Source organism: Pseudonaja textilis, chromosome 2 (genome assembly GCF_049901715.1).
Source record: "Pseudonaja textilis isolate UNSWEBS1 chromosome 2, rPseTex1.2, whole genome shotgun sequence".
In the NCBI taxonomy this organism is placed as follows: domain Eukaryota; kingdom Metazoa; phylum Chordata; class Lepidosauria; order Squamata; family Elapidae; genus Pseudonaja; species Pseudonaja textilis.
Window position 1 is genome coordinate 162,721,622 of NC_141991.1, and position 11,204 is coordinate 162,732,825.

Sequence of the window (11,204 nt, forward strand, 5' to 3'; positions counted from 1 at the left end):
AAAAGGATAAAGTGCAATCGCATAGCTTAAGAAAGGCATAGTCTAACCAGCTGAGAAAATTTCCACAGCTTTATTTAAGAAATGGAGAAGTGAAACATGGTCCAAGTGAAGCAAATGAGGAAGGAAAGAAAATAAGACTCCCTTAAGAGCTAAGAAGAGAGATATGGTGTAATGAAGTCTTAGGCACAAAGAGAAAGAACTCTACGTTGGAGGAAAACAGAAGCGGTATCTCATTTGCTCTCAAGTAAGCTTATTTGGTTTCTTTTTTCTCTAACAACCTCTCTGGGTTGTTTCAGATCGGTTTATAACAATTAATCATGACTCAGATTTCAGAAACTTCTCTGGGACTCATGTTCAATTGACTTGACATGGACATGTAAATCTTCTATTCAGAATGGAATGAGGGAGAATTTGGTTGGACTGGAGATTCATAACTTGTTAACAAGTTGCAGCACATGACATGATGGCTTTGAATGTAATAGGAAGTAAAATGGATGAATTTGCCCATCCAAGTGCAAGGTTTCAAAACTTAGCTCTTTATGTTTGTGGTGTTAATTTAGAATTGTCTCCTTTTCCCTTCTTGTCTGCCCTTCTAATTGGGACTAGTTCCTCTTTATTAACAATGTGGCAAGTAGATCCCATAGGGTCACTTGATGCCTGAAATAGCTGTAACTAATGACTTTCACTGGACCAGATATATAAGGCATTAATTACGCTCCTTTTGCTTGACTCTTATAGATTCTTAAATCTTTTTTTAAAAAAAAACATGCCCCATAACAACTGGTTTTGAAGAACAGCACCTCATGACATACCAATTTAAGCTATCACACAGTGGAGACAGTTTAAGTTCCTATTTAACAATTTTAAAGCTGTGTTTTCCCTCTTCTTTTCCTGATAAAACTGGAGCTTTTATGATGGGCTTGAGCTACTGTGCTTGCTTGATGAGATGCTGACACATAAATAGGGAGTGGGATGTGATCAATTCTACTGGCATTTAGAATGGAATGGAATGGAATGGAATCAGTGATGGGATTCAATTTTTTTTACTGTAAAATCTCCATTCCCACCCCACTCCTGGGGGAAGGTTACTGCAATATCCCCATTCCCTCCCCACACCGCTAACCTGCTTTCCAGCTCCGTTCTCCTGTGCAGGGCAACAAAAGAAGACCCAGCTGATCAGCTGGAAACCCGGGAGTATAGATGGGGCGGGGCCAGTCAAAGGTGGTATTTGCCAGTTCTCCAAACTACTCCAAATTTCCACTACTGGTTCTCCAGAACTGGTCAGAACCTGCTGAATACCACCTCGGAATAGAATAGAATAGAATAGAATAGAATAGAATAGAATAGAATAGAATAGAATAGAATCCTTTATTGGCCAAGTGTGATTGGGCACACAAGGAATTTGTCTTTGGTGCATATGCTCTCAGTGTACATAAAGGAAAAAATATATTCATCAAGAATCATAAAATACAACATTTAGTGGTAGTCATGGGTTACTAATAAGCAATCAAATCATACCAGGAAACAAATAAAACAATATAAATTGTAAAGATACAAGCAACATGGTTATAGTAATTTGAGGTTGCCATGGATATGCCCCTTTCCCTTCAATTGCCTGGAGTTTGAGCCCGGGCTGCCAGAGAGACTAGACACATGTATAAGTATGCGCATGGATTTGGTTTGCTTTGACTTGTTTTGCTGGGGCAGTTGGTCTTTGGACAAAAGAAGACACTATCATTGACTTTGGTCCATTGGCAAACCCCACCTCAGTCTGTCTTCTCTCCCCACTTCAGTTTCGTCATTTTCTCCCCCCGCTTTCCTGTACCTTCTGCTCTGTGGTTGGACGTAGGTATATCCAAAAAAAAAAAAAAACCACAGTTCCATTGCTCAGCAGATCTGGCTAAGGTAGGAAGAGAGGAAGTGAGCTTCCTGTAACAACCAGCCTCAGTTGAGCAAGACATGAAGAACGGCGGTGGGGGGTGTTATTGCTTAACACATAACTACATCGTTGGAGAAGGAAACAATGAAATGAGACCAAAGGTTGGTGGGGGAGGAGGAGGAGGAACTGCCCAGAGGGATTTTGAGATGAAAGAGGCAGTCGTGGGACTGGGGATCTATAGGCAGAAACAGATAACAGAATAACCGAGTGGGCCGGGAACTTGGAGGTCTTCTAGTCCAACCCCCTGCTTGAGCAGGAGACCTACCTGTGGGATTCTCTCAAAGAATTCCTCTTTTCTGCATTATAACCCTCTGCCCTCTGCCTAGTCTGCCTAGGCTTTGCAGTGATGAGCAATAATAATAATAATAATACTAAAACCTACGTCTGGCAAGTGTAGCTTCCTTGGCTTGAAAGGTGAATCCAGAGAAGTGATGGCAGGAAGAAAAATGTGCACTGACCTTCCAAGAACAAGAGCTTGAAAGGACATTGCTTACTAGCCATGGCCTTCCCAAGTGGCAGCACATCTTGAACCTTGGCAGAGGAACGTGTCCGGGTCAGGATAATGGCATCGCCAATATTACAATTTTGGTTGGAGCTGCTTGCCAAGAAGCCTGTCTTTCTCCATGCTGGGCCGGTCTAAGGCCAGTTGGTTGAGGCAAGAAGAAGTTCACTTTCCCCCATACCCACATCTAACACAAATACCCATAATGGAAGAAAAGCAAGCTACAGGGGAGGGAGGGAGGCAGCAAACAATCTCATTTTGAAGAAAAATGAAAGAAAGAGGATCTGTTGCTGCAGAGCTATAGGGTTTTTTTTTCATTGTTGAACATCTGGCAGATTCCTTTGTTTGCCTGAGTAAATATACAATAAAGGATAAATGAAAAATAAAGTTCCTTGGCCCCCATCTGCCACCCATGCCTGCAACTACATCTGTAGCCTTGGGATCAAGCACACTGCTATATTTCAGAAATCAGGCTCCTTGGGCAAACTGGAAGGTGACTCAAAGCCTCCTTCCCAGGGATTTGCCTACACTTATCCCTCCCTACCCCATTGCTGACTTTGTTACCGTGAGGCAGAATAGGGCTATGGTGGCAATACAATTCAAACAGGTGTACTGTTTTGCTGAGTCAAAGCCTGGGGCAATGCATGTTATTGTTGTGAGGAAGAGCCCTAAGTCTTGTAAATTTCTGTTCATCAACTGTATAGAGTGTAGGAAGTTAGCACACAAGCCTCTCCTAAAAACATCCTAGGAAGTATTAAAAAGGCAGAATATTCCCCCTAAAAAGAGTAGAAACTCAAGAGCAGAAACACCTCATCCCCGCCTTTGTTAATGGGTGGGCCATTAAGGCCTGGGCCAGAATACTTTATATAACAAAGATCTCCAGGTAAAGCTATAGCAATTGCCCAAAGCCCTTTTCAGTGCATCACCATCCAGCAAGACTCAACCAAACCTGGAACTCAGGAGAGCCTACAGAGTTGCCCTTGCATGGCTCCATGGGAGTCTGACAACCAGTCAGAATACAAGCTTCAATTCAAACCCCAGCAAAGGTTATAAAACCCAGGCACTCTCAGCATGTCACCCCTTCTTGATGTCTTCCTTCACCTTGAAGCATGTGGTCATTCTTCCTTTTCACTCTGGAGCTCCATGTAGTCCTGTCCACCATTAAACCTTCCAAACAGCCTCCATGTTTCCAGTGTCTTTTTCCCCACTTGGAACTGAACCCAGAAGGATAATTCTTCCAACAAGAGAAACAATAAACCTGAAATAAAATAAGTGGAAAAGGAACTTCAGAAATTTTAACATCCATATTCTCCATACAGTCATTATCAGTTTACTAAGCAAACATCTCAATTTCTATTTACTAACTTACTAATATTTGTCTGACCTTGTAGTAACAAGTACTAGTCTATACCTCATTTAATCTGACATGGCTCACTTTATATTTCAGATTCAAGCAAAGCCTGACTCATAACTGAAGATTTCAATCTGAATGCAAAAGGAAAATATCTTGGTGTTTTGCATCTAAAATACAGACTAATATGAATTGGAAACTCATGGGTACAATAGTGCCAACTTTGACTATTAAGCTAATAGGCAGTTCTCTGTTCTTTGTATATAGTATGTATTATATTGCTTTTTATTATCAATCTTCTAATTTTGGAAAATAATGGTTAATAATGCTTCCTTTGCATGTCATGCCATTCTTGTGATGTGTCCATTTTCAACCATAGCAGTTCTTTTGACCAATGTAGCACTAACCAAAATTCCTTATGCAAAATACATTGCCATTGTTATTATTGTTATTCCTTTTCCTGGGCTTGTAAGAGTAAAAACAAAAATAGACCTCCCTAATCAAGCAGGTAGAAATGCAACTCCAGGGATAAACATTAATCCCTTTCAGAAGCTATTTTAACTCTACCTCCCTCCCTCCTTCCCTCCCTTCCTCTCTCTCTCTCTCTCTCTCTCTTACACAAGAGAGACCAAGACCGAGAAAGAGAGAGAGACAGATCATATTCAAACTTCAATACTCTATTACAGGAGTGTCAAACTTGTGTTGTCACAGCGTTATCACATGATGTATCACAACTTTTTCCCCCTTCACTAAACCAGGCATGGGCATGGCCAGTGCATGATGCATCTAGCCCAAAAGGCCACAAGCTTGACACCCATGATCTATTAGAACATCATTTCCATCAGTGTTTTAACTAGCATGAAAAGTTTTTATGGATCATGAAAGGAAATTCTCAACTGCAAAGAGTCACTTTCTACGTGAGAAAGATAATGCACCCGGGAGGGAGTAGATGGGCTTGAATTTAGTGAACATTTTTTGTGAATGACCTTGATAACTTTTTAAATGCCTGGTTATTTTAAGAGTCATTTGTATTCAGTTTCACAGATCTTCTCAGACGTCCCCAAAATCACCTCACCAGGAAAAACCAGTGAGTTTGCAATGTGAATGCCACCAGTCAGTTTGCAATGTGAACTCTCCTACCTGGTGTGCACTGAAGCCGTATCCTCATTTTCTCTAGGCTGCTCGTTAAGGTGGACTCTGTATGAAGGAAAGTGCTATTATTTTTCTACGCTGCAAAAAACATGGGTTGAGAGCCAAAAAGAATGTGCCCGGTTAAATTCTCATCTTGCCATTATCAGTAACAAAGCAGAACTGGTGAGTAGATAAGAGTGGATATTAAAGAAAAAAAATGGTATTTTGGGACGAACATTGAAAACTCATTATATTTCCATAATGTCTAACTGCTCCCCTCCCTGGGTACACAATTTACCTTTAAATGGAAATTAGGGCATAGTTGCAGCTGTCCTGTTGCTCACGCCTATTTGACTCTAGTTCAGTTTAAGAAAATTTAGCCAGACAGAACTACTTTGGCAACAGCTAGCAAAGTATTCAATTCAGGTCTGAAGCATTTTTTAAAAATATTATTTTTTTCTCTGAAGTATAGGTAGCCCTCAGCTTACGACCATAAATTGAGCCCAAAATTCTGTTGCTAAGTGAAACATTTGTTTAAGTGAGTTTTGCCCATTTTATGACTTTTCTTGCCCTAGTTGTTAAGTGAATCACTGCAGTTGGTAAGTTAGTAACCCGGTTGGTAAGTGAATCTGGCTTCCCCATTGGCTTTGCTTGTCAGAAGGTCGCAAAAGGGGATCACATGACTTCAGGATACTGCAACCATCATAAATATGAGTCAGTTGCCAAGCTGAATTTTGATCATGTGACCATGGAGATGCTGCAATGGTCTTAAGTGTGAAAAATGGTCATAAATCACTTTCTTTAGGGATGTAACTTTAAAGCATCACGAAATGAACTATTGTAAGTCGAGAACTACCTATACCTTTTTTTTCACTTTTTAAATTTAAAAAATGTTTCATCATTTTTCCAGTCACCTGGAAATATTACCTCAGGTGACCAGAAAAATAATGAAATGATGGACCACTGGGCCTATTTTAAAGAAGAAAGCCCTGTGAAAAGTAAGTAGTTCAGGAAAAGAAAATTAGTAATTTAAAAACACACATAAATATTTGGGGTAGATTTAGAACCAGTAACATTCCAGATATTAAGCTACTGCATAGCTACCCCAGATATTATGAAATTAGTTTAAAAAGTTATTCTAAATATTAGAGACCATGGCAACTATTCCCTCAGGTGAGAGGGTATTTTCACCTCTGAAAAATAACAAAGTAACAAGCAAAATCTTTTTGAAGTGTTGGTGAGGTTTTTTTTTTTTAATTACTATTTTCCTCCTTGGGTTGAGGAAAAGTAGTGGTATAACCAGTGTTAAAACATTCTAAAAGTAGAACAGGACAAATTTGGAAGCCCATTTTCTTCAGCTACTGAGATGAAATGACTTTCACAAATATTGTGTATATGGGAGAGATCTTGAAATTAAAAGGCTTTTAATTCTCTTTTAATTTTCTTTCCTTGAAGAATATGCATTTGATTGGCCCAATTCCAGGGAGCTTAGAATTGAAATTATATTGAAACCTACAAGGAATGCCTTGTATTTATTTGAAACAGAAGTTTTTATATAGATGGAGATAAACTTGATACTGAAAAAGGTACTGATAACCCAGTTCCAAAGCTTCTCCCCGCCTCCCAGTCACATAACTGCATTTTGTTCATTCAACAGCCAGCCCACATTTATGACTGTTTACAGCATCCCACAGTCACGTGACTGTGATTTACAATGTTTTTGCCAGAAACCAGCATTTTCTTCTAGTTTATGTCAAAAAATGTCCCATAGCCAGAGGTGGATTTGCTTAACAACTGGCAATCATTTTAGTTCACTTAGCAATCATGTTGTTTGCTTTATAATTGCCATATTATCTTAATAACAACTGTAAAGAAGATCACAAAACCAGGCAAAATCATGTGATAACCCACTTGCTGACCATCACAACTTACAATCATAATTGGGGGCTCGATTAATGTTGTAGATCGAGGACTATCTGTAATGCATAAGGACTATCAAATAATGCATCATTTTTATTGATCCGTGGTTTATGTTGATGCAATTTATATGCCACTTATACAAATAATGTAGGTTTACACAAGTTCATAACAGAATTTGGTGTCACTGTATTTCATCACATTTTGTTCCTGTGTATCCTATCCAGGCATTCCTGAATAGCAAAACACAAATTGCAGATTACTTCATTGGCCTGAGAAATTCCAATGGACAGTGGAAGTGGATTGATAACACAAAGTTTGACCCTGGCCTGTAAGTTTTATTAAACTTCTGATTATTATTGTTTACACAGCATAGGAATAGGCCATGTTTGGACAGCTGACCGAATCTGAAAGCAAGCATGGATGTATTCCTTGATGGGCCTTCAAGAAAAACATGTAAAATTTTTAGAACTCCAGACTCTGATCTTGTTTGTGGTTACACCAATTACTGTGTCCACTGCAGCTTTTGGCATTTTCTTTAAAGAAGTAAGGTTCCTGTTGTCTGCTCCTAACAAAGAATTGAGGGGAAGTCAGCTCTTGCTGCCTAGGGCTAATAATATTGATCTATTCTGGATTGTTGTATAAAAAATAATATTAAGAAAACAAAAATATTATTGTATATACTTACAGATAAGCCCACCTGTGGATGAGTCAATCCTTGAATTGATAGATGTTCGGGTATAAGAAAGTGTAATAATCATTCCATGGGGTGTGCTGGTCTAATGGAAAAACAACCTAAATGGAGAAGAAACCCACAAAAAAAAACATACTAAGCTAAAAATAAAAAGAGTGCGGGTTACTTAGATTTAACATGACATATGGCAAATATTCAGGCATTAATTCACCCATCATTAGAAGGTGAAATGTATACACTATTCTGATGGTGTTTCGGGTAACTTGATTGCAGGAAATACGACTTCAGCAACAGAATGGTCAATGTCTGGAATATTCTACCTGACTCTGTGGTTTCTTCCCCAAACCCCCAAAATTTTAACCTTAGACTATCTACTACGGTATTGACCTCACCCCTTTCCTAAGAGGTCTGTAGAGGGTGTGCATAAGCGCACCAACGTGCCTAGCGTCCCTGTCCTATTGATTCTTTTTTATTTTTCTTATATGTATCCATTCCATGTATTCATAACTATGTTTATACTTATACCTATTATCTTGTAAGTGATTGACAAATAAAATAAATAAAAAATAAAATAAAATAAATCTTCTTGCAACTACTAATGTCCAGTATATATAAGTGCAAACATCTATGAGTGCAATTCCCAGAAGAGGTTTGAGCTCTCTCTAATAACCTCTGGCTATCTGAAAAGTCCTAATAAGGATAAAACTGGTCACATCATTCCTGATGGGTTGCATGACTGAATTGTGTGAGCTGAAAAACATATCCTCCACCTCTAATATGAGTCAGGCCACCAAGCATATTCACAAAACCTAGTTATCTTGATGGGTTGTGTGTATCTTTTTATTACCTTACGTTTCAAACTTCTGTGATAAAAGAATTTCTATGAAATCTTGCCAGTTGTTCATTTCCATGTATATTTATTTCATTCTTATTCTGCAGCTCCCATACAAAAATGAAGTTTCTGTTCTACAGCTGACATTCTGCATGATTACTGCTCTGCTCCATTTCCTGTAAATAAAGTTCTGACTTTTTTCAATTTCCCTACATAGATTTAATATTCAAGATAAAACAAACGACTGTTCTACAATTGGATTAAATTCCACCATCTCGAGATCTTGCTCTGAATTAAACCGCTTCGTTTGTGAGGAGACGGTATAAAAACTCTTTGGGCAGTGGAAATTCACAGCAAGACAGAATCGGATTTCTATCATCAGTTCATAAACTCTGGCCCTGATAAGAATCTATCATAATGCAATTAAAAATTTTGGAGTAAGTCCTCCTTTCCAACTTATTTCAAGTTACATGGAATTCTACCTTTACACCTAATTCGTCCTTGAATGAATATATCAACCTGTATTATATTGCTGCTTTAAAAATAAAGGTTTTCCAGAGGAACTGTGGTTGTCATTTCAAATCAGAAAAATAAATGCCAATGACCATCAGACATTGGAAAACTGAACTATTGTGCTTTACTCTGCTATACTTAGAGCAAAATATGTACATATATTCATTTCAAGCTCTTTTCGTGTAAAAGCATCCTCCTGTCTTCTGTAGAAGACAATTTAACATTTTAAAGGTGATGTATTTGTATGGTCTGTGAACATTCTGAGTTGTGTATGTTGGGTTGCTTTATGTCAACCAGTTGGGTGCTGGTTCACATAAATCAATACAAAATTAGGGCTCTCCACACCAGGCCAACAGATAAAAATAAACTATGGAGGTTTTTTTGCCTCACAGCAGAAGTAAGCAGGATAGTTACTTGCATAAAACAATGGGTCCATTTCTCATATATGCTTTGCCTTTTATGATTATACTTTACATGTTTTATATATACAAAAATAATTTGTTTCCTATTTGGTCTTTTAAAAATTAACTTCCCCCTCCTAGAATATGCTGATGCATATTAGATGAACTATTTTGGTCTCCTTGTATTGGACCTGTGGAAAAGAGCCTTTATCTATCCCTATCATTTATTTCCACTAACAAAGGTATGACAAGGTGAATTTAATCACTGGGAGAAACACTTGGCTGATTCAGTTTGTTAACTCATTTAGTCCATTGATCCAGTGGTAGTTGCCATCAAGAGCATAAAGAAAATTGACATTGTTTCCACTCCACATACTATCACAAGACTGGGGAGGCCTGCAGCAGCAGCTTCTGAATTGCAGGAAAGATCCTGTATGGAAATTCTCATTGATTGATTTAGCTACATTATTAACCTGGTGACTTCCCTTCCAAAGGACAGAAATAAAATAGAGAATTCACAAATGGAAGAAGATTTGGGGGGGACACAAATTTGTTGGTCCGTCCTAACAGAAAGAATTTCTTTGTAAGACAAGAAAAACAACTGAGGTGTTTGGGTTGGATGATGCAAAACAGATCTCTTTATCAGAGAAAACCATATATGGGATGCAACTAACAGAGATGCCTTAATCACAGTATAAAAATGAACTATATATTGCATCATGGGAATGGCATGCATATTATTTAGCAAGCCCAAGTAAAGTTCCACTTGATGTGATATTTCACAATGGCCTTTAATAGTAATAGGAATGAGCTTTCCCAACAGACTAGTATGAGGATCTGTTATATAGGTAATCAGGATTAACAAAGAAATATTAAATTTCTAATGCCTTTGAGTAAAGTTATAATGGATAGTTTGGACTACTGAAGATTTGTTGATGTTTTCTTCAAGTGCAGCAGCTGTCTTTGAGAGTAGATGCAGATAGCTACTGGATTGCCTAAAGTAGATATCCCCACATTGTTTCCTGTATGTGCATTTATAAATTAATTATCATAACCTCTTCCATGTCCTCAAAACTAACATTTAGAGGAAATTACATTTTTTACAACTAGTTGAGAACTGTTTACTACTCTGAAACGATAATGAGTGACTTCACAGCAGAATTAGTTCCTGAATTTGATGTGGCAATGAAACGACAGTATCCATTTACCAAGAACACAATTTCCTTCCTCTTAGGACAAAACATTTTGATTCATGTGTTTGGCTAAACACGATACAATTTTGTAAACCCTGGCTTTTGACTCAGGAAACCATAATTAAAGAAGTCACAGTTTGGTATGACATAGGGGTCCTGTGACAGTTCACAGCCACCTTGTACTATTTTCAAGAACAGGAAAAAGAACTTGCTCTTTAAAGGATCCTGAAACAGCCACCAAAAGGGACAATTAAGCAAATATGTTAACATGAGCTGGATTTGGTCCCTCAAGATCTCATTCTGCTATTGGGAAAGAAAGAGGGAGAACATAGCCATATATGAGTCTTGTATCTTTTTTCAGATTACCTTCTAGATTCCTACTGATTAATATCTCACTTCTTCATAATTTTCTATTCACAGCAGAGGTGGTATTCAGCAGGTTCTGACCAGTTCTGGAGAACCGGAAGCAGTAATTTTGAATAGTTTGGAGAACCAGCAAATACCACTTCTGAATGGATCTTTTGCATTATCCTTCCCCTGCTACGCTCACCAAGCCACGCCCACAGAACCGGTAGTAAAAAAAAATTGAATCCCACCACTGTGTTGAAAGGCTGGAAAATGCCTTTCTTTTGAGGATTCGATTTTCCTGCTGGGAGGGCTCCAGTGCAAGGACACAGACAGAGACAACTGCTTGGAAGCGGGTTCCTTTTATTTTTCAGGAAGGCAAGAGA

General features: G+C 38.3%; 1 protein-coding gene across 4 annotated transcripts; it reads left to right on the forward strand.

Annotated features, from left to right (window-relative positions):
- On the forward strand, positions 1 to 8,929 carry LOC113449592 (asialoglycoprotein receptor 1-like). 4 transcript variants are annotated; one of them, XM_026720679.2, is made up of 6 exons: positions 1 to 244; positions 3,889 to 4,058; positions 4,829 to 4,879; positions 4,970 to 5,106; positions 7,068 to 7,171; positions 8,584 to 8,929. In XM_026720679.2, the coding sequence occupies exons 2-6, from the start codon at positions 3,980 to 3,982 to the stop codon at positions 8,690 to 8,692; spliced, it is 480 nt and encodes a 159-aa protein (XP_026576464.1). In that variant the 5' UTR covers positions 1 to 244; positions 3,889 to 3,979; the 3' UTR covers positions 8,693 to 8,929. The 4 variants fall into 4 exon arrangements, with proteins under 4 accessions (XP_026576464.1, XP_087782406.1, XP_087782405.1 ...); XM_087926280.1 differs by having other exon boundaries at positions 110 to 244; positions 8,474 to 8,929; XM_087926279.1 differs by having other exon boundaries at positions 110 to 244; positions 3,889 to 3,998.
- Positions 8,930 to 11,204: the final 2,275 nt, after the last annotated feature.

Excerpts from the sequence above, each read along its gene's own strand:
- LOC113449592 (XM_026720679.2), top strand. The coding sequence starts at position 3,980 with ATGAATTGGAAACTCATGGGTACAATAGTGCCAACTTTGACTATTAAG. Across the intron at positions 4,059-4,828 it reads TTCTCTGTTCTTTGTATATA|TTTCACAGATCTTCTCAGAC; the intron begins GTATGTATTATA and ends ATTTGTATTCAG. Across the intron at positions 5,107-7,067 it reads TCAGTAACAAAGCAGAACTG|GCATTCCTGAATAGCAAAAC; the intron begins GTGAGTAGATAA and ends TATCCTATCCAG.